This window comes from Nerophis ophidion, linkage group LG14, assembly GCF_033978795.1.
Source record: "Nerophis ophidion isolate RoL-2023_Sa linkage group LG14, RoL_Noph_v1.0, whole genome shotgun sequence".
NCBI classification, from domain to species: domain Eukaryota; kingdom Metazoa; phylum Chordata; class Actinopteri; order Syngnathiformes; family Syngnathidae; genus Nerophis; species Nerophis ophidion.
Genome location: NC_084624.1, coordinates 40,109,649 through 40,137,627, shown reverse-complemented (window position 1 = coordinate 40,137,627; position 27,979 = coordinate 40,109,649). Strand labels below are relative to the sequence as shown.

The 27,979-nt window shown below is 41.2% G+C and overlaps 1 protein-coding gene across 2 annotated transcripts in view; it reads right to left on the bottom strand.

Moving 5' to 3' along the window:
- Positions 1–27,979, bottom strand: part of LOC133568679 (nuclear receptor coactivator 2-like) — a 73,307-nt gene that overhangs the window by 2,286 nt on the left and 43,042 nt on the right. For both annotated transcript variants that reach the window (XM_061920765.1, XM_061920764.1), the window contains exons 6-19: positions 24,782–24,970; positions 24,091–24,192; positions 23,865–24,005; positions 23,659–23,806; positions 17,336–18,485; positions 14,495–14,882; positions 14,226–14,408; positions 14,041–14,149; positions 12,750–12,918; positions 12,229–12,528; positions 12,033–12,110; positions 10,508–10,712; positions 2,273–2,483; positions 2,081–2,201 (exon numbers count right to left, since the gene is read on the bottom strand). In XM_061920765.1, the coding sequence (XP_061776749.1) occupies positions 2,081–2,201; positions 2,273–2,483; positions 10,508–10,712; positions 12,033–12,110; positions 12,229–12,528; positions 12,750–12,918; positions 14,041–14,149; positions 14,226–14,408; positions 14,495–14,882; positions 17,336–18,485; positions 23,659–23,806; positions 23,865–24,005; positions 24,091–24,192; positions 24,782–24,970 (3,494 nt within the window). The remainder of the gene's footprint in view (positions 1–2,080; positions 2,202–2,272; positions 2,484–10,507; positions 10,713–12,032; positions 12,111–12,228; positions 12,529–12,749; positions 12,919–14,040; positions 14,150–14,225; positions 14,409–14,494; positions 14,883–17,335; positions 18,486–23,658; positions 23,807–23,864; positions 24,006–24,090; positions 24,193–24,781; positions 24,971–27,979) is intronic.

Genomic DNA, 27,979 nt, shown 5'->3' with positions numbered 1-27,979 from the left:
TCACAGACAAAAAATGCTTCACAACTAGAGATGTATATCGTTAAGATGTTATTGATACGATACTCTTATTGATATCTGTATTTATCTATACTATTATCGGTACAAATTGGTGTAAATAAAGATGTGGGAAAAATCCATTTTTCATTGCCAATTTTTATGAGCGCAAGAGGTACCTCCACAACATAATGTTACATCTCACAACAGGGAAGTCTTTTATCAATACCTACTTTTTAAGTCTTAAACAAGTTAACTATGTTTGCTAATGCAGTTGTGTCGTCATCTTGTAAAGAGCACAACTTGTGTTTCTATTCATTACAATTAGACCTATCTGGAAATATTATTTATGTATAGCATTCATGTGCAGAGCACAGACCTTTTAGTTAATATATCATATCGCGGATCCTGAGGTCCCCTGGCACTGGCCTTCTAGCTTTACCAAACACCAGAATTGGTATTATTATTATTATTGGAGACGGTGTGGCTCGGGTGGTAGAGCGAGCGTGCCAGCAACTTGAGGGTTCCTGGTTTGGTCCCCAGCTTCTGCCATCCGAGTCACGTCCGGTGCGTTCTTGAGCAAGACCCTTCACACTTGCTCCTGATGGGTCTTGGTTCGGGCCTTGCATGGCAGCTCCCGCCATCAGTGTGTGAATGCGTGTGTGAATGCATGAATGTGGAAATAGTGTCAAGGCGCTTCGAGTACCTTGAAGGTAGAAAAGCACTATACAAGTATAACGCATTTACCATTTGAAACGACAGCCACTATGGCCCACACCTTTAGAACAGCTTGCCAGAGAGCCTCAGGGCAACAGAAACCATTGAAATAAAAAAAAAGGCTAAAGACAGACCTTTTTATTCATGCTTTTTACTGATCATATTACAATTTATTTTATTATGTTGTTTTCTATCTTAAATATCAATATTACTACTATTATTCGCTCAATGTTATGTTTTTATTAAATTATTAATGTAATATTCATAGTGCTTGTATCTTATTTTTACATATATTTTATCGTATGTTTTAAACCATGGTGTTATTTTAGTTATTCTCCAGTATGAACGCCTCAAAGATGGCGTTTTTCCTCAAATCCTCAGTGCCATGCCATGTTTGGTTTTGTTTTGGCTTTGTTTGTCATTGTCAATAGTGCTATGTGTTTGCATCTGCAAGTGTGTGTTTGTGTGAGAGAGTGTGTGTGTGTGTGTGTGTGTGTGTTTTCTTCGCTTCCGTATACATATTTTTTTGTACAGCATTTTGTGTTTGCCACTTGCCTGTGTATGAAAAAAGTAAAGATGTCCGATAATATCAGACTGCCGATATTATCAGCCAATAAATGTTTTAAAATGTAATATTGGAAATTATCGGTATCTGTTTCAAAAAGTAAATTTTATGACTTTTTAAAACGCCCCTGTACAAAGTGCAATGTAGAGAGAGGTACACAGCCCCGATAAACCTTGAAGGCACTGCCTTTGCGTACGGGTCCAGTCACATAATATTTACGGCTTTTCACACACACAAGTGGATGCAAGGCATACTTGGTCAACAGCCATACATGTAACATTGACGGTGGCCGTATAAACAACTTTAACGCTGTTAAAAATATGCGCCACACTGTGAACCCACCCCAAACAACGATGCCAAACACATTTCGGGAGAACATCTGCACCGTAACACAACAAACACAACAGAAAAAATACCCAGAACCCCTTGTAGCACTAACTCTTCTGGGACGCTACAATAACATTGACGGCTTTTGGAGCTCAGTGCACAACTGCACACACAACAAGAAGGAGACGAAGCAGAAGAACGAAGAATAGCCATGGCTACAACGAGTAAGAAGAAGAAATACGCTTGCCAGTTCCAAAATGATTGGAAAAAATAATTTAATTTCATCCAGGGGTATGCTGCCTGCACCTCGACCCCGCCCCCAACACACTCACGCCCCCCCCAATCTCCCGAATTCGGAGGTCTCAAGGTTGGCAAGTATGCTGTGATATGAGACAGTCATTGAAGACATCACAACACACTAAGCTGTTGTGTAATACAAAATGTATGACAGTCAAGAAGAAAAATGTTCTGCCTAACCTGCTCAGACGACATGGTAGGGATGTGACCTGGCATGTGGTTCATGTTGCCTCCTCTATGGGTCATGTTGTACATGCCTCCAGTGGTTTGTGAGGAGTACTGACTTTGTTGTTGGTACATGCTACAAAATAAACAGTTATAATATCAATAGAGCAACATGACAATAAAAACTTTAAAGAGTGTTTTGTGTACCTGTTGCTCGTGTTAGCAGATTGAATCCATCCGTTGAGGTCGTTACCGCCATTGCTTGGGTAGCCCTGCGGCCCTCCCTGCATTTGGGTCTGGTTCTGCTGTAGCATTGCACTCTGGGCCTGCGTCATCCTGGGGGACAACATGGTACCGTGAGGGGTCCCAGACGCACACGAGAAGCCCGACGCCATATCCTGGTGTTGCTGACTCATGCCTGGTGACGGGAGAGATTGACATTTTATGCATATTATTCATCAATTGTACGTGTATACAAAATAATGTATATATTTTATCCATATAATGACATTATATATTATACAATTATTACTGATGGACGTGGTGCTTATGTTCATTACCCATTTTCATACATTGAGTTTTGTTGCAATATCGATGTCGGCCACAAGAGGCCACCACATTTAAATATTTAAAAGCAAGCACTCAGAACTAAGCAAAACATGGAAATTCCACACCTCCCAACTAGAACAACATTTTTGGTTCCCACTAATTTATTGCCCGACAGCATACTAAAAAAGATTTATAAAAATGTATTATTTAGGAGATAGAATATTATATTACACTAATTTACGTTTTGTTCAGATAGCTTAGGATATACAGTATGTGAATTGCTTTAGAATATTTAATGTGTTTAATGTATCAAAGTGGCCCCCCTATTATATATTTTTTCTGTATCCGTTTGGATCCCTGTGCTCTCGAACCATAATAGTAAGTGAAGTGAAGTGAAGTGAATTATATTTATATAGCGCTTTTTCTCTAGTGACTCAAAGCGCTTTACATAGTGAAACCCAATATCTAAGTTACATTCAAACCAGTGTGGGTGGCACTGGGAGCAAGTGGGTAAAGTGTCTTGCCCAAGGACACAACGGCAATTACTAGGATGGCGGAAGCGGGAATCGAACCTGCAACCCTCAAGTTGCTGCCACGGCCGCTCTACTAACCGAGCTAAAGAAGTGTCCCGATACAATTTCTTCACTTCCGAAACGATACCGCTATTGGAGCCTTGAGTATTGGCCGATACCAATTTTGACCTGATAGGATTTTAGCACGAATGATACATATTTCTATTAATTTGTAGTGTAGTGTCAAAAGGAAGGCTTGATTAAGTGAAATTATTACACAGGTATTATTTTTAATGACAGAACAATAGTAAATATCAAAACTACAAACCTATTAATTGTCCAACAGCTCTTGCACAGAAGAATGGATGAAATGTGTGGAAGAATTGTCAAATTTAAAGTACAAGAAATAAGTGACCCACTGGTCCATTGCGTCGACCTATCACTGTATTATGGAATAGTGCCTAGGAAAATCAAGAATGCAAAAATCTTGCAAATTTTTAAAGCCGGGAATAAAAATTATGTGCAAAATTATCGACCCATTTCAGTACTAACTACTTTTTCCAAAGTGTTTGAGCGGTCGTATATGTTAGCTTAAGGGGTTTCATGAATAAAATGCGTATTTTCACTCCATATCAGTATGGCTTTTGAAAACAGAGCACAACAAGTTAATGATGCTATTGACAAAGGTAAGTGTGGAGTTCCTGTCTTCCTTGATTTGTCAAAAGCGTTTGATACCATTAACTATGACAATTCGTTGGGAAAATTTTAGCATTTTGGTGTCAGGGGTGTTGCTCTCTGTTTGTTCAGAAGCCATCTATCTAAGAGAAAGCAATATGTGCAAATTAGCAGCAGGAAATCTCAACACAAAAACTATCAAATATGGAGTACCACAGGGTTCACTATTGGGTCCTCTTCTTTTTACAAACCCCGTTTCCATATGAGTTGGGAAATTGTGCTAGATGTAAATATAAACAGAATACAACGATTTGCTAAGCATTTTCAACCCATATTCAGTTGAATATGCTACAACGACAACATATTTGATGTTCAAACTGATAAACTTTTTTTTTTGCGAATAATCATTAATTTTAGAATTTGATGCCAGCAACATGTGACAAAGACGTTGGGAAAGTTGGCAATAAAAACTGATAAAGTTGAGGAATGCTCATCAAACACTTATTTGGAACAACACACAGGTGTGCAGGCTAATTGGGAACAGGTAGGTGCAATGATTGGGTATAAAAACATCTTCCCAAAAATTGCTCAGTCTTTCACAAGAAAGGATGGGGTGAGGTACACCCCTTTGTCCACAACTCCATGAGCAAATAGTCAAATAGTTTAAGAACAACGTTTCTTAAAGTGAAATTGCAATAAATTTAGGGATTTCAACATCCACGGTCCATAATATCATCAAAAGGTTCAGAGAATTTGGAGAAATCACTCCACGTAAGCAGCAGGCATGGCCGGAAACCAACATTGAATGACCATGACCTTCGATCCCTCGGACAGCACTGTATCAAAAACAGACATCAATCTCTATAGGATATCACCACATGGGCTCAGGAACACTTCAGAAAACCACTGTCACTAATTACAGTTCGTCGCTACATCTTCAAGTGCAAGTTAAAGCTCTACTATGCAAAGCGAAAGTCGTTTATCAACAACATCCAGAAACACCGCCGGCTTCACTGGGCCCGAGATCATCTAAGATGGACTGATGCAAAGTGGAAAAATGTTCTGTGGTCTGACAAGTCCACATTTGAAACTGTTTTTGGAAATATTCGACATCGTGTCATCCGGACCAAAGGAGAAGCGAACCATCCAGACTGTTATCGACACAAAGTTCAAAAGCCAGCATCTGTGATGGTATGGGGGTGCATTAGTGCCCAAGGCATGGGTAACTTATACATCTGTGAAGGCACCATTAATGCCGAAAGGTACATACAGGTTTTGGAACAACAAATGCTGCCATCTAAGTGACGTCTTATTTCAGTAAGACAATGCCAAGCCACATTCAGCACGTGTTAGAACAGCGTGGTTTCGTAAAAAGAAAAATGCGGGTACTTTCCTGGCCTGCCTGCAGTCCAGACCTGTCTCCCATCGAAAATGTGTGGCGCATTATGAAGCGTAAAATACGACAGCAGAGACTTCGGACTGTTGAACGACTGAAGCTCCACATAAAACAAGAATGGGAAAGAATTCCATTTTCAAAGCTTCAACAATTAGTTTCCTCAGTTTCCAAACGTTTATTGAGTGTTGTTAAAAGAAAAGGTGATGTAACACAGTGGTGAACATGCCCTTTCCCAACTACTTTGGCACGTGTTGCAGCCATGAAATTCTAAGTTAATTATTATTTGCAAAAAAAAATAATGTTTATGAGTTTGAACATCAAATATCTTGTCTTTGTATTGCATTCAATTGAATATGAGTTGAAAAGGATTTGCAAATAATTGTATTCCGTTTATATTTACATCTAACACAATTTCCCAACTCATATGGAAACGGGGTTTGTATTACCTATATAAAATGACTAGACAAATTCATCTGATATTTTGGATAAACATATATTCACTGATGACACAAATTTGTAATCTTCTCACAAAATCATGGCGTTATTTTACAGTAAACAATGAATGAAGAACTGAATAAAGTCAATATCTGGCTAACATGTAATAAATTATCCTTTAATACAACTAATACTCAGTATATATGGTTTTCTTCTAATATAACTCATAAAAATAGTATTACGATCAATAACAGGATTATAGAAAGAATGCAACAAACACAATTCTTAGGCATTTATATTGATGAATTTTTGAATTAAAAAAAACTTGATCACACAGCAAAACAAGCCGAATATGTTGGCTGTTTTTTTAAAGTCAAACACTCTTTGTAGTGGGGGCCCTTAGGAAGATTTTAGGGTGTGTTCGTTCACTTTTGTCTAAAAGCGCCAAATTTGGCACAGGTGTAGCTCAGGGCATACTTAGATGACTTGGCTAGGGTTCCCGCGCCGGTGACCTTTGGGGTCGCCACAGCGGCTGATCCATTATGGCCGCCACCTGAAAACGCGTTTGCCTCTACATTTGAACCAGATGAGCTACAAATCCAAACTTGGTGTCTATTTCATGTTTTTTGACAATTAGAAATATGATGGAAGAATCATATTTAGGATTGGGTGTGTCTGGACACCTAATTAGCATATTTCCAAGATGGCGGCTATGTATAATTTAGGTGTACCTTAACTTTTGATACTTTTTGGCAAACTATTTTAGACTTTTTGAGCATCAGAAATATACTGGAATGATCCGATTTATGATCATTTATTTATTAGAGCACTTTAATTTCCATATTAACAACATAGCCATGTTGCACCAGGTTTCACTCATAACAATGCCCAAGTTACGTCCAATGTCTTCAGAATAGCAAAACGCCACTTGGAAATATGGAAATTAGGGGTCTAGACACACCCAAAAATAAAAGTGACCATTCCAACACTTTTCTAATTGTCAGAACACATGAAATAGACACCAAGATCACATTTATTTGTAGCTAATCTGTTTCAAATGTTAGAGAAAAAAGCTATTACACGTGGCGGCCATATTTGATTGGCCGCTGTGTTGACCCCAAAGGTCACCGGCGCGGGTGCCCTATCTAAATCATTTAACTATGCCCTGATCTACAACTGTGCCAAATTTGGCGCTTTTAGACAAAAGTGAACGAAAATATCCCTAAGGGCCTCCACTATTGCCTCTTGGAGCACTCCTAAAAGTCCTGCAGAGATACTTATTTGAACCTAAATTAGATAGTAGATAGATAGTACTTTATTTATTCCGTCAGGAGAGTTCCTTCTGCAATTACTGCAATATCATATGTTTTAACACTTATCCAAGTTATCGAGATAAATTACAAATCCTTCAAAAGAAAGCGATACGAGCCATAACATGGTCGGACTTTATTGCTCCCTTAAATTAGCTTTTTTCCAGGATGAAGCTTCTGAAACTCACAGAGAGTAACGTTTTACATACTGCATGCGTGATATATAAGGTGGTATATAAGCTGAATGAACAGCTCTGTGAGCTCATTCCTATCACCACTTCCATACATACACACAGCACTAGAAGAAAACAATAGCTAAAAGAGCAAACGCCGTAAATTCAAAAGCACAAACTTTAGTATAACGTGTAAAGGCCCAAATATCTTGAATAAACTTGACAGTCCAATCACCCAATCTACTTCATTGAGAACATTAAAAAAATCTCTTGAAATGTAAATTATTGCTACTACCGTATTTTTCGGACTATAAGTCGCAGTTTTTTTTCATAGTTTGGCCAGGGGTGCGACTTATGTGTGAAATTATTAAAACATTACCGTAAAATATCAAATAATATTATTTAGCTCATTCACGTAAGAGACTAGACGTATAAGATTTCATCGGATTTAGCGATTAGGAGTGACAGATTGTTTGGTAAACGTATAGCATGTTCTATATGTTATAGTTCTTTGAATGACTCTTACCATAATATGTTACGTTAACATACCAGGCACCTTCTCAGTTGGTTATTTATGCGTCATATAACGTACACTTATTCAGCCTGTTATTCACTAGTCTTTATTTATTTTAAATTGACTTTCCAATGTCTATTCTTGGTGTTGGTAATTTTCCCCCAAAAATGTTACCCATAATCCAGTGCGAGTTATATATGTTTTTTTTGCTTCTTTAATATGCATTTTCGGCAGGTGCGACTTAAACTCCGAAAAATACGGTATATTCCACACCATGAACCCAAACGTTGAAAAACATCACCAATCATACAAAGCAAGAGATTTATGTTTATTTAATATTGTGGTATTATTGTTTGTTTATTGTAACATAAATTATTTAACATCAATTATTGTAGTATGCATACTGAAATAAACATGCATGTTATTGGCAAATTAAAATGTGCAAGACTACCAACTAACATAAAACGAATTCATGAGTACAAATTGAAATGATGTGTGAATGTGTTACAAACCCCGTTTCCATATGAGTTGGGAAATTGTGTTAGATGTAAATATAAACGGAATACATTGATTTGCAAATCCTTTTCAACCCATATTCAGTTGAATATGCTACAAAGACAACATATTTGATGTTCAAACTCATAAACTTTTTTTTTTTTTGCAAATAACTTAGAATTCCATGGCTGCAATACGTGCCAATGTAGTTGGGAAAGGGCATGTTCACCACTGTGTTACATCACCTTTTCTTTTAACAACACTCAATAAACGTTTGGGAACTGAGGAAACTAATTGTTGAAGCTTTGAAATTGGAATTTTTTCCCATTCTTGTTTTATGTAGAGCTTCAGTCGTTCAACAGTCCGGGGTCTCCGCTGTCGTATTTTACGCTTCATAATGCGCCACACATTTTTGATGGGAGACAGGTCTGGACTGCAGGCGGGCCATGAAAGTACCCGCACTCTTTTTTTACAAAGCCACGCTGTTGTAACACTTGTCTTGCTGAAATAAGCAGGAACGTCCGTGATAACATTGCTTGGATGACAACATATGTTGTTCCAAAACCCGTATGTACTTATTAGCATTAATGGTGCCTTGAGCAGATGTGTAAATTACCCATGCCTCGGGCACTATTACACCCCCATACCATCACATATGCTGGCTTTTGAACTTTGCGCCTACAACAATCAGAAGGGTTATTTTCCTCTTTGTTATGGAGGACCCCACATCCTCTGTTTCCAAATATAATTTGAAATGTAGACTCATCAGACCACAGAACACTTTTCCACTTTGCATCAGTCCATCTTAGGTGAGTTCAAGCCCAGCCATTTCGACGGCATTTCAGGATATTGTTGATAAATGGGTTTGGCTTTGCATAGTAGAGTTTTAACTTGCACTTACAGATGTAGCGATCAACTGTAGTTACTGACAGCGGTTTTATGAAGTGTTCCTGAGCCCATGTGGTGATATCCTTTACACACTGATGTCGGTTTCACGCTGATGTCGGTTTTTGGTGCAGTACCACCAGAAGGATCAAAACTCCGTAATATCATCCCTTACGTGGAGTGATTTCTCCAGATTCTCTGAACTTTTTAATGATTTTACGGACCGTAGATAGTAAAATCCCTAAATTCCTTGAAGTAGCTCGTTGAGAAATGTTGTTCTAAAACTGTTCGACAATTTGCTTAAAAATTGGTGACCCTCACCCCGTCCTTGTTTGTGAATTACTTAGCATTTCATGGAAGCTGTTTTTATACCCAATCATGGCACCCACCTGTTCCCAATTAGCCTGCACACCTGTGTGATGTTCCATATAAGTGTTTGATGAGCATTCCTCAACTTTATCAGTATTTATTGCCACCTTTCCCAACTTCTTTGTCACGTGTTGCTGGGATCAAATTCCAAAGTAAATGATTATTTGCAAAAAAAAAATGTTTTATCAGTTTGAACATCAAATATGTTGTCTTTGTAGCATATTCAACTGAATATGGGTTGAAAATGATTTGCAAATCATTGTATTCTGTTTATATTTACATCTAACACAATTTCCCAACTCATATGGAAACTGGGTTTGTAAATGTATAGAAAAATTGTTTAGGATGTAAGCATGTAAAAATGTTATTAATGTTATACCTTGTTATTTTACATATACTGTATTAGGCCTCCGCGTATAAGCTATCACAGCTTCCTGGGAGTTTCCATTTAACAAAGCACTTACAAATCACATAAAATTGTTAAGTGTTTGGACTTTTATAATGCTTTCTAAATAAAAAGAGAGAGAAAAAATGGAATCATGCGGTCTCTAAGTGGAGTGGTAATTGTTTTTGGTTACAATAATTTATAAGGTTAAACTCGTGCGGACACGTTTTTTACTTGATACATTTTAATACACGTCTGCCTTGGAGACTTTATATCTGTAAGTAATATAAACTGTAATTATCTGATACTTGGTTATATTGACAAATGTGCTTTTTTAAGATGCAGCATTTTCCAATGAAGGACACTTATGTATGTCTAGCTTGTGTACTGTTGTGTGCTTAGCTGTTGAGTAGCTGCAAGTTCCTAGTAGCCAATAGCCTACCATGTTTACCTTATGTAAACGACTTTACTAAAATACAAGAAAAGACCAAGCTTGTGTGCTTATTGGAGGACGTTTAAATGTTAACTGGCTGCCCAGTTTTGCAGAAGTAAAGACGCTGCAGGACTGCCTGTATCGGAGTGATATAATTCGATACTTGTTTCTTTTCCTTGTATTGGGTCAATATCCAATACCGATATCGGATTGGGACACCCCCAACGTGGAATAGGGTGCTAATGTAATTGTACAGTGTAAAACTGCAAAGGAAGCTGCATTGAAACAAAGCAAGACAGAAAAGTCGGTACCATAACTGGGGGCCGGGTAGGAAAACTGTTGCTCGTTGCTTTGAGACACACGTGAACTGGTGGCGGCCATGTTGACGGCCATCATGGCACGCTGCTGGTGCGCATGCTGCTGCTGCTGCTGCTGCTGCTGCTGCTGGCGTTGGCGCAGGTGGTTGCTGAGGTACTCGCGGTGACGCTGAGCCAACATCTGAGCGTTGAACGATCCCTGGAGACACACATGGGGCATCATAATAACCATCATGTTTTTGCACAAGCATGTGTTGCTCGGCAGGATTCATAAGTATCAATCCCTTCTGCCCAATAGACCAATGAAAAAAATTGTAATTGCCCACTATGCTGTTGAATGACAAACTAAGGGGATGACCGCGCCTTGTGGACAGGAACAGATTAGGGTTACACAATAAGAATGCTAAAACAGCCTTATTAATATACATTGAAAGGCCTACTGAAACCCACTACTACCCACCACGTAGTCTAATAATTTATATATCAATGATGAAATATTAACATTGCAACACATGCCAATACGGCCTTTTTAATTTACTAAATTGCAATTTTAAATTTCCCGGGAGTCTGTTCTTGAAAACGCAGCGTAATGATGACATGTACGCGTGACGTCACAGACTGTTAGGAAATATGAGCGCTGCACACACACACAGCTAAAAGTGGTCTGCTTTAACCGCATTACACAGTATTTTGGACATCTGTGTTGCTGAATCTTTTGCGATTTGTTCAATTAATATTGGAGAAGTCAAAGTAGAAAGATGGAGTTGGGAAGCTTTATCCTTTAGCCACACAAACATACGGTGATTCCTTGTTTAAAATTCCCGGAGGTGAAACTTTATTATGGATCACAGCGGTCAAGCGAACATGGATCCCGACCGAATGTCGACCAGCAGGTTTCGGTGAGAAAATTGTGGTAAAAAGTCGCTTCTTACCATAAAGCTGCCGTCGACTTCCCTGAGACATTGGCTTCAAGACACCCGTGGACACACACCTCCGACTATCAGGTACTGTTAAGCTCACTAAAACACTAGCAACACAATAGAAAGATAAGGGATTTCCCAGAATTATCCTAGTAAATGTATCCAAAAACATCTGAATCTGTCCGAATGCAATCGCGTTTTTTTTTTTCTAGTCCGTCGCTATCAATATCCTCAAACATGAATCTTTCATCCTCGCTCAAATTAATGGGGAAATTGTCGTTTTCTCGGTCCGAATAGCTGTTTTTGTTGGAGGCTCCCATTAAAAACAATGTGAATATGTGAGGAGCCATCAACATGTGACGTGATCGTCTATGACTTAAGGTAGAGGCAGGGCTTTTCTGTTAGCGACCGAAAGATGCGAACTTTATTGTGGATATTCTCTAATAAATCCTTTCAGCAAAAATATGGCAATATCACGAAATAATCAAGTATGACACATAGAATGGACCTGCTATCCCCGTTTGAATAAGAAAATCTTATTTTAGTCAGCCTTTAACAACATCACTGCCTAATCCTCACACAGAGAGAAGAAGACTGACCTGGTTTGGAACGTTGGACCTGAGAGGTAGATTCATGCTGGACCCGCCACCCATTTGGTTTCCCATGGGCTGGCGGTTCTAGAAGAAAAAGCAAATAAAAGATGACATTAATCTACATAAATATGTATAGAGAAGCATCCAGAAAAAGGAGGATTTTCTGCTTTGGAATATTTCAAAAATATTTGGGCCGCAGTACCAGCTGGGCCTGCAGTCTGTGCTGCAGCTGCAGCCTCAAGTTGTTGGGCTGCGGTGGCACTATAGGGTTTGGCCCACCGGGTTTCATGCCGGCTGATCTGGGCCCGGCACCCCCAGGCATCCTCATCATTGGTGGGTAGCCGCAGACTCTCTGCTGCCCCATGTGGCCGCCCATAGAAGGGCAGAGGTAGGAGCTGTCAGGAGACATTCCTCCATAGCCCGACTGAGCCGCGTAGTGTTGACTGTACAGGGGAGGCTTTATGGTGGAGTTGAAGAACTGGTCCTGGTCTGACATAGGACCCTAAAAAAGGATGAACTATTAAATATCAGCTATATAAACTAATTATTTTGTGATTTTACAAGTGATTTCAATGTGAAGTGGAGTCAGAACCACTCATGTCATGTTTACTTAGCGCCACTAAGGAACTATACAATTGTGCTTTGTGCCAAAAAGTGGTCAAGTATTATCTTGGTTGTCATTCAGTACGTTCAACAATACAAAAGGTGAAATATTCTACTCACCTGTCCAGCCAGTGTGGGGATACCTAACATCTTGTCAAGTTCTTCCAGTCCCTCATAGTCCTTCAGCACTGAGCACAGCTGGTTCAGGAGGGTTCCTTCATCCGCTGGACCCTCTGGCCCCGCCCCGCAGCAGCCCATCCTGTCCTCCTGAAAAACGTTGTATGACGACCTGGGAGATTCAACGCAAAAGGTTGCTTTTTGTCCTTCCAAATGTGTCAATAAGTACAACACTGTGATGACCAACGTTCCCTCTAAGGTGCGCGCCTGTGCAAGTGCGCCTGTGCAAGTGCGCCTGTGCAAGTGCGCAAAAAATCCCCCCCCAAAAAAAGCAATTTTCAAATGTAACTGACTACAAGATGCCACGAAGACAACAGTTTTCGTTATCACTGTTCAATTATTGTAACGTCTGTCAAGACGCTTTAAGGAGGACAAGAATTCCACCGATCACTTTATTGAGCAAAACTCTTTATAAACACATGACCAAAAACATCGCTAAATAATTTCCATCTTGCAAAGCTGGTCATTTCTGCCGTACAAAGCAGACACAAACTAACTTTCCCATCTGTCATATCAACAGCAGCCGCTCGCTCTTTATCACTTGTGCCAGCACATATGGCACTGAGCCAGTGATGCGTTTACAGCCACACAAAAAGTCGGACATTTCCAACACTGCACATTATGTGTAATTCCAGGTCGTTACACTATGATTTACCAATTAAATGTGTGCTCATTCTACTGTCATTTATTAAGAATATTCATTTATAAATATTAATCATGAAATGCTGTTATTATATTAAAGAATTACTAATGAAAAGATGTATATTTTACAAACGCAAAGTTACAGGAATGCACACATGATCCAGTGCTTACATCTCACTTTGCAACATGTGAATGTTTTAATGGGAACTAAATGCAATATCTGAATGGGGTACAAATGATTTCCAAAGCAGGACCCCATCCTAACATACAATACTAGTATACAGCTCAGGAAAAACAATATTTGTTGTTCTTGTCACTGTAAATGGGCCAAAACACTTATATTAGAAAATGATCATGTGGAAGTGACTGCTGTCATTTGATTATAATGATAAGAAATGTAGCTTGTTATTTAGTCAAGTTTGGGACAGGTGTGCTGCAGGTGTGGCCACAATGTGCGCGTCCGATGTTGCTCACATGTGCTCCACTGAATGCTCAAAGAGTTTTTGCGTTTGCTCACACACATGAAAAATTAGAGGGAACATTGGTGATGACGTCATGGCCAAACACAAAAATATTTAAATATTCCCCTAACCTGCTTTGGTTTCCATAGTGATCCATCATCGTCATCCTGTCAGGCCAAGCAGCCGTCTGATTGGACGGTGTGTGCTGCTGAGGGTAGGCCGAGTTATCCATCTCTATCTCTGATTGGACAAAAGCAGAAGAACGTTGAATATGTGATATCACACTTTTGCTTATTGAGTGCTAGTTTTTGCTCACCGCTGCCCATCATCTGCATGTTGACCCCAGATCTGGACGCGGGCACACCAGCACTTCGAGCTGGCACAGCACTGTTCATGTTTGGGACCATACGGACTGGTCTGACACATTGGACCATGACTGGTGCTGGGGTGGCTCCTGTGGACCCCTGGGGAACCCAGTCATGCTGCATGGGGCCCCGTACTGGCCCACCGACCGACATGGATGACAAAAATATGAGTTAGTAAAACTGTCATTTTAAAACGCTGTGTTGGTTTTAGCATGCTCACCATTTGGGTTGGTAGCTGTGCCTGAACAGTTTCCCAGCATGCCTTGCTGCTGCTGTAGTAACGGATAGGGGTTGGTATTCCTTTGCTGTGGGGGGAGAGGCCTGGCAGGACCAGGACCCGTAGCACCATCAAGAGACGTGCTTCTCGCAGAAGTAACTCGAGCTGGTTGGCCAGGGAAGGCGCGATGCTGGGGCGGTGGGCTGCCGTGGCCACTGTCCATCATCTGCAGGATGTCGCCAATGATGCTCTGCTTGTCCATGGAGAAGCCGGGGGCCACAGAGGAAGAGGTGGCTGAAGCAGCGGTCGGGCCTCTACAAGGAGGCTGCCGGGGGAACAGCTGCTGGCCACCGCCCTGAAGCCCCTCGAGAAGGTCTTCTAGCTCGCTGGTCTGAGAGCATTTAGAGAAGTGGTTGACATCTCATATCACTGATGATCACTTTTATTTTTTAAATATCTAAATTTACAACTACAAAATGCACAAGCCATACACTAGTGTCATTTTTTGGGGGTTAAAACCCATGCTTAGTTCCTGCAGCTGTTTTGCTAACGAATGGAAGAGGGACTAAAAATACCCTGTCTCCAATAATGAGGTCATGTGTGATGTCCAGTAAGATGCGACACTGTTTGGTGCACGCTTCATTGACCAACTTTTACCAACGTGTGCGTGCGTGTATGTTGCAGAAGCTTCAGGCCTGCTGGCTACCAATTGCAACCCATGTACTTATTGTACTTGTGTAACAACAAGTGTGGTTGAACACAAGCTCAAAGTACAACTCTTGTGACTCGCAGTAGTTAACATATATGAATATGTTGCTGGTGCATACATGTCATTTGTAATGAACAGACATCATCAGCCTGGAAAGTTAATGCGTTTCTTTCTCTACTCTTTTTAAACAGCTGGTGACTTCCTCTCTACAGGTGTCAATCAAAAAAATAAAATAAAATAAAATAATAAGAAGAAGAAGAATAATAATAGTGGATTAGATTTATATCGCGCTTTTTAAATAAAACGTTTTACAGTTAGAACTGATAGTCCATCATTCACCCCACATTCTCACACTGATGGTGGTAAGCTACATTTGTAGCCACACCTGCCCTGGGGTAGACAGCCTATTAGAGCTTACAGCCTATCCGACCACAACCAAACATTTATTCACATTCATACACCAGTGTGAGCGCCACTGAGAGCAAGGTGGGTGAATCATCTGAACAATCTGAGCCACCACCCCATAAATCCTAAAAGTAACCCAGAGACAAGCAAACAAAACCTCACTCATCTTCTCTTAAAAGGGACCTTGGTATAATCTGTCTTTTCTTACATATAAATGCTGTTACAATGCTGGATACTTGTGCTAAACAATACTAAAAATGTCAAATCATAAGGTATATGCATTTTTCTATGCCTCTTTTTGCAGGCTTTTGTAACTGACATAACCGAGAGATGGAAGCACTTATTTAGACTTAAAGTCAAGCGCTTAACTACATACAAGGAGCTCCGAACCCTGTGCTTGAAGTTATGAAAAAACACAAAAAAGGGAAGATGAAGTATTATTTATTAGAGATGTCCGATAATGTTGTTTTTTTTGTCGATATCCGATATTCCAATATTGTCAAACTCTTAATTACCAATACCGATATCAACCGATACCGATATATACAGTCGTGGAATTAACACATTATTATGCCTAATTTTGTTGTGATGCCCCGCTGGATGCATTAAACAAAGTAACAAGGTTTTACAAAATAAATCAACTCAAGTTAAGGAAAAAAATGCCAACATGGCACTGCCATATTTATTATTGAAGTCACAAAGTGCATTTTTTTTAACATGCCTCAAAACAGCATCTTGGAATTTGGGACATACTCTCCCTGAGAGAGCATGAGGAGGTTGAGGTGAGAGGGTAGGGGGTAGCGGGGGTGTATATTGTAGCGTCCCGGAAGAGTTAGTGCTGCAAGGAGTTCTCTTTATGTTTTGTTACGGTGCGGATGTTCTCCTGAAATGTGTTTGTCATTCTTGTTTGGTGTGGGTTCACAGTGTGGCGAGTATTTTGTAACAGTGTTGAAGTTGTTTATACAGCCACCCTCAGTGTGACCTGCATGGCTGTTGACCAAGTATGCCTTGCATTTCACTTGTGTGTGTGAAAAGACTTAGGTATTATGTGATTGGGCCGGCATGCAAAGGAAGTGCCTTTAAGATTTATTGGCACTCTGTACTTCTCCTTATGTCTGTGTACACAGCGGCCTTACAAAAAGTCAAAAATTTTACTTTTTTTTTTTACCGATAATTTTGAAACCGATACCGATAATTTCCGATATTACATTTTAAAGTATTTATTGGCAGATAATATAGGCAGTCCAATATTATCGGACATCTTTATTTTTAATCTAATCCTGAAATCTGAATAAAACCTCCAAAGCGGACGTGCATTGACAATAATGCCGCTAAAAGCAGCTTTTGTTCATTTGGCTCTGAATTGATAAGCGAGTGTGCAGGTGTACCTCCTGCTGTGACCGGGTGAATCTGTATAACGTTTATGAAGTTTATATTTGAGTGAATTTTAAAACAAAAAATAGCTGCGAATACTTCAAGATATATATTTAAAAAGTGTACATTTTCTAAAGATAAATTGCAATAGGGTAGGGTACGTTTTCATTTGCAATCTAGGAACGCCTACACAATCGAACATCTTGCAGATAGAATCAAAAAACGGGTTATAGAAGTGACTCTGGAGAAAAAATTTAAACCAAACCATATCTAATAAATATTTAGACCACTAATACGTGTTTAAATGTAGAATAAAATCATCATTGGTCCCCTTTAAATTTATGTTCTTCACTAACCTGGTCGGCCATGTTGTACCCTGCGTCCAGTTTCTCTGTCTTGATGTTGGACAGCTTCGGACCGTCGGCAGTCTCTATCTTGATTGCTTTATCCAAGATGCCGTTATCGTCGCGATCAAGCAGGTAGCGGAGCAACACGTTATCCTTCTTTTTAGGGCTCTCCGGATCCTGTTTGATGCCCAGCTCGCCCATGACGGCCATGTTGTCATCTACGGCGGACTCAGGGCCGGTGGGTTCTTTCCCAGTGGCCTCGGCCGTCAGCTTGGCCAGTTCCACGGGTGAGCTGCTGTTTTGCAGCAGCCTGTGAAGAATTTTATGTTTTTCCTTAAGGGAGGTGGAGTGGTTATTGGGTCCCCCACCTAAGCCAGCCAGCTCTTTACAGTTCTGCTCCCCCAGGGGAGACGAGCAGGGATCTGGGGGTTCCAACTTGGTGGTGAGGAGTTGGAGCAACTGGGTGCGACCTTTGTTGTTCAGAAGGCGGTCTGTGGTGTCGCCCAGTTCATGCAGGTCGTCAAAGTCATCGGGGTCCTCATCTTTTTCCAGCTCGTCCTCCTTGTTTTGAAACGACAACAAGTCCTGATGCTCCCCAAACGTTCCGAGCAAGTCTGCCTCTAAACTGAGATTGTCCTTATCTTGACTGCTCGAAAGAGGGCTGAGCAGGGCAAGAGCTTTGCTGTCAGGGGAGTCGGGATGCTGGCCCTGTGATGCCCTGTGGGCCTGGCCGAGGGCCTGCGATGCACCAAGCGGGTTGCTGCTGAAGCCGTGGGTGTTTGTTGTGCTGCTGCCGACAGATGCTGGTGAGTGGAGTCCACTAACAGGTGAGAAAGAACCGGAAGGGCGGTGGGAGAGGTGGGGGCTGCTCGCGCTGCTGCTGCTAGCCACCATATTGGGGCTGTGGTGATGGCGAGGGGATAAAATGGCCCCTTGGGCCCCGGATGTGACACTGGGGCTTCCCTGCGGGGTTGAGGGGCTGCCCAGCTTGAGCATGTGGCCGTTTCCCTGCGGCGTGGGGGCTTGGCCAAAGCCGCATGCAGACGTGGTGAAGTGATTGCTGGTGACCGTGGCGTCTGGGGAGGCGCTGCTCATAGCGACGGACTTGGCCCCGCCCAGGCAGGCTGTCACATCCAGAGGCATGGCGCTCATGTTCTCCCTAAAACAAACACACGAAGACGTGTTCTAATGAGGGACTGGCGGACCACACAATGTGAATGTATCCATTTGTAAAACGTAGCCTACATTCTTGGCTATATCAAGGTCACTTACAAAAAAACTGATTGTGGCATTTAATGAAACACAATGATTCCTTCAGGCATGGTTGTAAAATACCTTTTTAAGTGAGTTACTCTGCAGGCGGAGCATAAACTTAATACCCCCGAGGGACAGTGACATGAATGGAATTGAAAATGTTCAATGTGAACCAAGCACTTGTGCTAAAAGCAGAATCAGGTTTGCCACTCTATCATAATTCATCTTAAGTGAAAGTGAGAGTTTATTACCACGCATGCTTTAGTGTGATGTATTCATAAAGTCACTTTGTAATCTTGTGGCCATGGCAGAAGGTCTAGAAGTGACTTTGGATCATAAACGGTCCTTTATGTGATAATATCTGCAGCACATCTTAAAGAGACAAGCTTTATCTTCATTCACCGATTGGAGGACACATGAGGAGCAAACTCAACATGAACATTGGAGTTTCTGTTAAATTTCGTTTTTGGTCCTCCCCACTTTTCATAGGATTCAGCTTTCAAATAAATGTAAAAACATTTTTGTCTCGATTATCGTATGGCCAACCAAACTAGTCTGTTTGCTTCCATAACAATTTGTGGAATCGAGTCCCCAAACAAAGAATCCCTTACGTTGGGGGCATATCCGCACAAACAGACACTTTAAAAACTTGTATTTTTCTACGCGTTTTGGCCTGTTGTCTAAGCGCTAACGCATACTTTTGTAGTAAAAAACTCACACTTTTGAAAACGCTCGCAAGTTTCAACACTGTCTTCAGCACGTGTCTGTGGACGGGTTAAACAGAGAGTTAAGGCTTGTCCTTGTCTAATGGTGTTACAATTGTTTTACAAAGTACAACAATGGCTTTCTGGCTTTAAATACCCTAAATCTACTGCTACTTTTGCTAGACATTGTTAAAAAAGACATTTGTGGTTATTAAGGATGCTTCAGCTGCGACACTCTGTTTTGGTCAAGATCTCGATCGAACCCCAGCTGAAGGGACAACAGTGACAGGCAAGAAGTTTTAGTTTGTGTCATGAAAAAGATGCTGCATTATCTGATGTTTTACACAGTTTTTTTAACAACACAAAATGAAGCTCTTCACTTACCAGTTTTACTTTAATCTAGTGCAGTGACGAATTTGCACTAGGGTGACTAAAAATAATGTTGTAGATGTTCCCTTGGATCCATGTAAGTGTGGGCTGATTTTAAAGATAACATACATATCACTGTACATGTAATATATATATATATACATATATATATATACATACAGTGAAAAAAATAAGTATTTGAACACCCTGCTATTTTGCAAGTTTTCCCACTTAAAATCATGGAGGACTCTGAAATTTTCATGATAGGTGCATGTCCTCTGTATGAGAGATAACCTAAAAAGAAAAATCCAGAAATCACAATCTATGATTTTTTTAACAACTTATTTGTGTGATAAAGCTGAAAATAAGTATTTGAGCACCAACATTAATATTTGGTAGAGTAACCTTTGTTTGCAATTACAGAGCCCAAATGTTTCCTGTAGTTCTTCAGCAGGTTTGCAAAGACTGCAGGAGGGATTTTGGCCCACTCCTCCACACAGATCCTCTCTAGATCAGTCAGGTTTCTGGGCTGTCGCTGAGTAACACAGACTTTCAGCTCCCTCCAAAGATTTTCAAATTGGATTTAAGTCTGGAGACTGGCTAGGCCACTCCAGAACCTTGATATGGTTCTTACGAAGTCACTTCTTGGTTTTCCTTGCTGTGTGCTTTGGGTCATTGTCATGTTGGAAGATTCAGCCACGACTCATCTTCAATGTTCTGACTGAGGGAAGGAGGTTTTTGGCCAAACTCTCACAATACATGGCTGCACTCATTCTCTCCTTAATACAGTACAGTCCTCCTGTCCCATGAGCAGAAAAACACCGCCTAAGCATGATCCTACCACCCCCATGCTTCACAGTAGGGATGCTGTTCTTGGGATGGTATGCATCATTCTTCTTCCTCCAAACAAGCATAGTGGTAAAGAAATAAAAATGAGTGACTCAGTATTTACGGCGTGGCGCAGTGGAAAAGTGGCCGTGCGCAACCCGAGGGTCCCTGGTTCAATTCCCACCCAGTACCAACCTCGTCATGTCCGTTGTGTCCTGAGCAAGACACTTCACCCTTGCTCCTGATGGGTGCTGGTTGGCGCCTTGCATGGCAGCTCCCTCCATCAGTGTGTGAATGTGTGTGTGAATGGGTAAATGTGGAAGTAGTGTCAAAGCGCTTTGAGTACCTTGAAGGTAGAAAAGCGCTATACAAGTACAACCCATTTATCATTTATCATTTAATTTCAAAAAGAACATGTCACAATGTATTTTAAAAAGTTATGCGAACTAGAAATTTATGTTTGTTTGGTTAAATGTTGTATTTAGAAGGTATGTATGTTTATCTATTTACAGAAACGTGTATGTGTGTAGGTACATATTTTTGTATTATTTGTTGAGGGGCAGCCTGAATGTGGATGCTGAATGACTATATTTCTTTTTGTGTTGCAGAATTATTAGAAAAGGTAACTTAATTGAATGTAAAAAATTTATGTTGGGCATATAAGCTTTTTTGCTTCTGCCTGTTTCAGTCATGTTATTCATTTTTGAATCGTGATCTATGTTTGAATATGTTTTTGTTAGACTGAAAATAAACTGAAACTGAAACTGAATTATGACCAAAAAGGTCCATTTTGGTCTCATCTGTCCACAAAACTTTCTCCCATGACTCCTCTGGATCATCCAAATGGCCATTGGCAAACTTAAGACGGGCCTTAACATGTGCTGGTTTGAGCAGGGGAAGCTTCCGTGCCATGCATGATTTCAAACCATGACTTCTTAGTGTATTACCAACAGTGACCATGGAAACAGTGGTCCCAGCTCTTTTCAGGTCATTGACGAAGTCCTGCCGTGTAGTCCTGGTCTGATTCCTCACCTTTCTTAGCATCATTGAGACCCCACGGGGTGATATCTTGCATGGGGCTCCACTCCGATTGAGATTGAACGTCATGTTTAGCTTCTTCCATTTTCTAATGATTGCTCCAACAGTGGCAATTTCTCCGTAGCCCTTTCCATCCTTGTGGAGTTGTACAGTTTTGTCTCGGGTGTCTTTGGACAGCTCTTTGCTCTTAGCCATGCTGACTGTTTGGGTCTTACTGATTGTATGGGGTGGACAGGTGTCTTTAAGCAGCTAACGACCTCACACAGGTGCATCTAATCCAGGATAATACAGTGGAGTGGAGGAGGACTTTTAAATACGGACTAACAGGTCTTTGAGGGCCAGAAATCTAGCTGTTAGACAGGTGTTCAAATACTTTTTTTCAGCTGTATCGCACGAATAAATTGTTAAAAAATCATAGATTGTGATTTCTGGATTTTTCTTTTTAGGTTATCTCTCATACAGTAGATATGCACCTACCGTGAACATTTCGGACCCCTCCATGATTTCAAAGTGGGAGAATTTGCCAAATAGCAGAGTGTTCAAATACTTATTTTCTTCACTGTATATATATATATATATATATATATATATATATATATATATATATATATATATATATATATATATATATATATATTACTACGTATGCATTATAATGCCACAAAGGTTGGTTTAACTTTTTGCAGCAGCAGACACGCATGCTTGAGGCGTCTAAATAAAAATCATAATGTTTCCTGGGCTCTCTGTAAATGTGGGCAAATTTTTATGATAATGTACATTGGATTGTACATGTAATAAATATTAATACATTATCACATTAACAGGCATAATGCAATTAAGTTAATTGTTGCTGCTTGTCTGGGCTTCTGATTGGACAAAATGTGCATGACAGCAAGTGAATGTGTTTTCCTGTAGACCAGTGTTTTTTAACCATAGGGCCAGGGCCCATTGTTGGGCCGCGAGTATCCCTACAGGGCCTCCAAAATGATGTTTCTCAGCTGTGGTCCATATGTGCTACAGAGGTACACGTTGTAATACACTTTTCCACCACTTACGGCAGTAATGTCAATATCAAACAGAAGAAGTGTGGCACTAAAGTCTGAGAAGTTTCCTAAGTGCAGAAATTATGACTAAAGTGGTGAAGCTGTATGTTCATTTGAACTTTAATTTCATTGACAATTAATTTAAGAAATATATATTTTAATATTAATTATACATTTAGTTAGAATTTGTTTTTAGCTGTGCATAAATGTATGTCAAAGTATATTTGATTAGTATTATTTTTTCTAATCAGCCTGCCCTAAGCATTAATAATAATATTTGTGATTAACATATGCTTTCATATCATTTGACTAAGTATATCATTTTAAACTCTAAGTAAGTTAGATATAATTATTGAATAAGAATAAAATCAAGACTAAGATTACTAATTCAGTGTTAATATATTAGTGTGCCTCCGGCTGCTCTTTATTCAAAAGGTTGGGCCCCGAGGTCAAAAAGGTTAAAAACCCCTGATGTAGACTGTTTCAAAATCACATTTGTGTGGATGGCAATCGTTTAACACTGGACGGGCAATTTTTAAAGTATCGGTGTTCATGTGGACAGTACAAGAACAAGCTTAGTGCAAGAACAGGAATCAAACGGTATACGCATGTAACTTGTTGCATGGAGCAAACAAGACAGCCAGACTGAATGTGACGAAAAGCAGGAATAAATAGCTCTCTTATTAGGGCCCGGGAACAGGTGAGCGTCCCGAACACTAATCAGAGACAAGTGAAAATAATCAGCACCCATGGCAACCAAGAAAACACAAACCCAGGGGTGCTGAAACAGAACTAAGGGAGTCTTTAATTAAACAAAACATGATCCGGGAAACACACTGATGGCGGAAGCTGCCGTGCAAAGCGCTAACCAAAAACCCATCAGGGGCAAGGCGGGTGAAGTCTCTTGCCCAGGGACACAACTGCTGTGACTAGGATGGCAGAAGCTGGATTTGAAACAGGAAGCCTCAGGTTGCTGCACGGCCGCTCTACCAAGTGAGCCAAACTCTTGATTGTGATTGTGAACGTGAAACCTTGCATGATAGCATGTGACATTAAGCGTCATCTTCTTGCGATGAAGTGATGAAGGCGTTATTACCTCTTTAGGATGTGCAGCGACAAGTAGAATTGCGGCTCGGTGGTGGCCGGTGACCTGACCAGTTTGCTTTTGGTGTGAGCAGACACTATGGCGCCGTCCGACAGGGAGAAGCGGTACAGGGGGCTGAGCGCCTGACCATTCCTCAACACTGCAGAGATATAAAAAGTAAATAAAATATCAGCACACACCGTCACAGTGCTCCTCACCTTCTTGCTGGTGTCTCTTAGCAAAGGATATGTCGCCGTCATTCTGCAGGTGGAACCGCTGGATGCAGCGGCGCACCAGGTCCTCCCAGCCCAGCTTCATGGAGGCTCGCAGCAGGCTAGTGTCCAAAGATGTGATCTTACCTGGAACAAGATGGCACTGATAAATTCTTCGAATAAATTAAACTTGACATTGTGGGTTTTGACTAAAAAAGTCACATCCACATACCTTGAAGATCCTGGCGCGTTGTGAAGCTCTCGTATGAGGACATGGCAGCTCTTTCCTTCACGGGAACTCTTCTGGCCACGCAGATGAGACAGGACTGCAGATCTGGGTGCGGAAAGAAAGCATTGATTACATGAACAAAGCATGACAACCTGTCAAGGAGCGGTGAGGTGGCAATGCATCAACCTCATCAAAAACAGGACCAGCAGCGTCCGTTCACCTCCAAACTCTGCAGTTAAACACAAGAACCTATAACTCTGACTACTTGCAAACTGAAGTTAGTCTGCTGGCCTAAATCTGTCCACCAGATCTCCTCCAGCTGTCCAAGGAGACATCAGCACAATATCTGCTTGTCAGATGTCTAAAATTAGCGCGTCAGACACTTTCTTTTCCCTTGCGTCTATATATGTGTGTGCGTGCACGTGTGTGTGTGTGTGCATGTGACAAGATTGGAGGATGACGACGTGTTGTACACTAATTAGCCTTTCCCAAAAGACAGCAGGACAAGCTGATGAAAAGAGGACGGGACACAAGAGATTGAGAGAGAGAGCGAGAGAGAGAGAGAGATAGGATAAAAGGGAGACATAGAATCAAGATGGAATCAAGTGAAGATGGAAAGTGGAGAAGCCACAAAACAAACAAACTAAGATGACTAGATTGCATGTTTATGTGTGACTTTTAAGACGTCTAGTACCTTCCCCCTCCTCCCTCATAGACTTGGGCTCGGAGACTGCGAAACACTGCATGGTCTCATACTTCTGCTGGGACGCTTCCTGCTGTTCGGACACTTGCCGCCCGTCACCTTCCATGTGCGGGTTGACGAGCATACGACAGGTGAAGGTGTGGCTGTTCCTGCGCAACGAATCACCGCTATGTTGATTGACTGGACACAACAAAAGAAAAAAAATATTGATATTATGAGAGCCATTTAGACATGAAACAACACCCTTTAGTCACCTTTAAACTCCTAATCTAACACACATACACAAGCGCACGCACACACGCACGCGCACACACACTCGCACACACACTCGCACAATATTGCCAAAAGTATTTGGCCACATTCCTTGACTCATATATGAACTTTAATTGCCATCCCATTTGTAACCCATACGGTTCAATATGATATCGGTCCACCTTTTGCAGCTATTATAGCTTCAACTCTTCTGAGAAGGCTGTCCACAAGGTTGCGGAGTGTGTTTATAGGAATTTTCGACCATTTTTCCAAAAGCGCCTTGGTGAGGTCACACACTGGTGTTGGTCGAGAAGGCCTGGCTCTCCGTCTCCGCTCTAATTCATCCCAAAAGTGTTCTATCGGGTTCAGGTCAGGACTCTGTGCAGGCCAGTCAAGTCCATCCATTAGAGACTCTGTCATCCACAATGCGTCCCAGCTACAACGGGGTTATAGTAACACAGATACGATTGTATATACGGCGGATACTGCAAATATCCAAAATAGTTTCTCTCGTTTTGATGAAATAACATTAGAAGGATTGTTACAACGTGTAAATGGAATAAAACAAACAACATGTTTACTTGACCCACTTCCTGGGAAACTTATCAAGGAGCTTTTTGTATTATTAGGTCCATCAGTGCTAAATATTATAAACTTATCACTTTCCTCGGGCACTGTTCCCGTTGCATTCAAAAAAGCGGTTATTCATCCTCTCCTTAAAAGACCTAACCTCGATCCTGACCTCATGGTAAACTACCGACCGGTGTCTCACCTTCCCTTTATTTCGAAAATCCTCGAAAAAATTGTTGCAGAGCAGCTAAATGAGCACTTAGCGTTTAACAATCTATGTGAAACCTTTCAATCCGGTTTCAGGGCAAATCACTCGACTGAGACAGCCCTCGCAAAACTGACTAATGATCTATTGCTAACGATGGACTCTGATGCGTCATCTATGTTGCTGCTCCTCGATCTTAGCGCTGCTTTCGATACCGTCGATCATAATATTTTATTAGAGCGTATCAAAATACGAATTGGTATGTCAGACTCAGCCCTGTCATGGTTTAACTCTTATCTTACTGATAGGATGCAGTGCGTCTCCTATAACAGTGTGACCTCGGACTATGTTAAGGTAACGTGTGGAGTTCCCCAGGGTTCGGTCCTTGGCCCTGTACTCTTCAGCATCTACATGCTGCCGCTAGGTGACGTCATACGCAAATACGGTATTAGCTTTCACTGTTATGCTGATGACACCCAACTTTACATGCCCCTAAAGCTGACCAACACGCCGGACTGTAGTCAGTTGGAGGCGTGTCTTAATGAAATTAAACAATGGATGTCCGCTAACTTTTTGCAACTTAATGCCAAAAAAACGGAAATGCTGATTATCGGTCCTGCTAGACACCGACCTCTATTTAATAATACAACTTTAACATTTGACAACCAAATAATAAAACAAGGTGACTCTGTAAAAAATCTGGGTATTATCTTCGACCCAACTCTCTCCTTTGAGTCACACATTAAAAGCGTTACTAAAACGGCCTTCTTTCATCTCCGTAATATCGCTAAAATTCGCTCCATTTTGTCCACTAAAGACGCCGAGATCATTATCCATGCGTTTGTTACGTCTCGTCTCGATTACTGTAACGTATTATTTTCGGGTCTCCCCATGTCTAGCATTAAAAGATTACAGTTGGTACAAAATGCGGCTGCTAGACTTTTGACAAGAACAAGAAAGTTTGATCACATTACGCCTGTACTGGCTCACCTGCACTGGCTTCCTGTGCACTTAAGATGTGACTTTAAGGTTTTACTACTTACGTATAAAATACTACACGGTCTAGCTCCAGCCTATCTTGCCGATTGTATTGTACCGTATGTCCCGGCAAGAAATCTGCGTTCAAAAGACTCCGGCTTATTAGTGATTCCTAGAGCTCAAAAAAAGTCTGCGGGCTATAGAGCGTTTTCCGTTCGGGCTCCAGTACTCTGGAATGCCCTCCCGGTAACAGTTCGAGATGCTACCTCAGTAGAAGCATTTAAGTCTCATCTTAAAACTCATCTGTATACTCTAGCCTTTAAATAGACCTCCTTTTTTAGACCAGTTGATCTGCCGCTTCTTTTCTTTCTCCTATGTCCCCCCTTCCCTTGTGGAGGGGGTCCGGTCCGATGACCATGGATGAAGTACTGACTGTCCAAAGTCGAGACCCAGGATGGACCGCTCGTCGGGACCCAGGATGGACCGCTCGCCTGTATCGGTTGGGGACATCTCTACGCTGCTGATCCGCTTGAGATGGTTTCCTGTGGACGGGACTCTCACTGCTGTCTTGGAGCCACTATGGATTGAACTTTCACAGTATCATGTTAGACCCGCTCGACATCCATTGCTTTCGGTCCCCTAGAGGGGGGGGTTGCCCACATCTGAGGTCCTCTCCAAGGTTTCTCATAGTCAGCATTGTCACTGGCGTCCCACTGAATGTGAATTCTCCCTGCCCACTGGGTGTGAGTTTTCCTTGCCCTTTTGTGGGTTCTTCCGAGGATGTTGTAGTCGTAATGATTTGTGCAGACCTTTGAGACATTTGTGATTTGGGGCTATATAAATAAACATTGATTGATTGATTGATGTTTTTATGGACCATGCTTTGTGCACTGGTGCAGTCATGTTGGAAGTTGAAGGTGCCAGCTCCAAATTGTTCCACAAGTTTGGGAGAATGGAATTGTCCAAAATATTTTGGTATCATATAGCATTCAAAGTTCCTTTTACTGGAACTAACGGGCTAAGCCCAATTCCCGAATAACAACCCCACACCATAATTCCTTCTCCACCAAATTTCACACTCGGCACGATGCAGTCCAAAATGTAGCGTTCTCCTGGCAACCTCCAAACCCAGACTCGTCCATCAGAGATACCGAATTGAAATGCGATTCATCACTCCAGAGAAC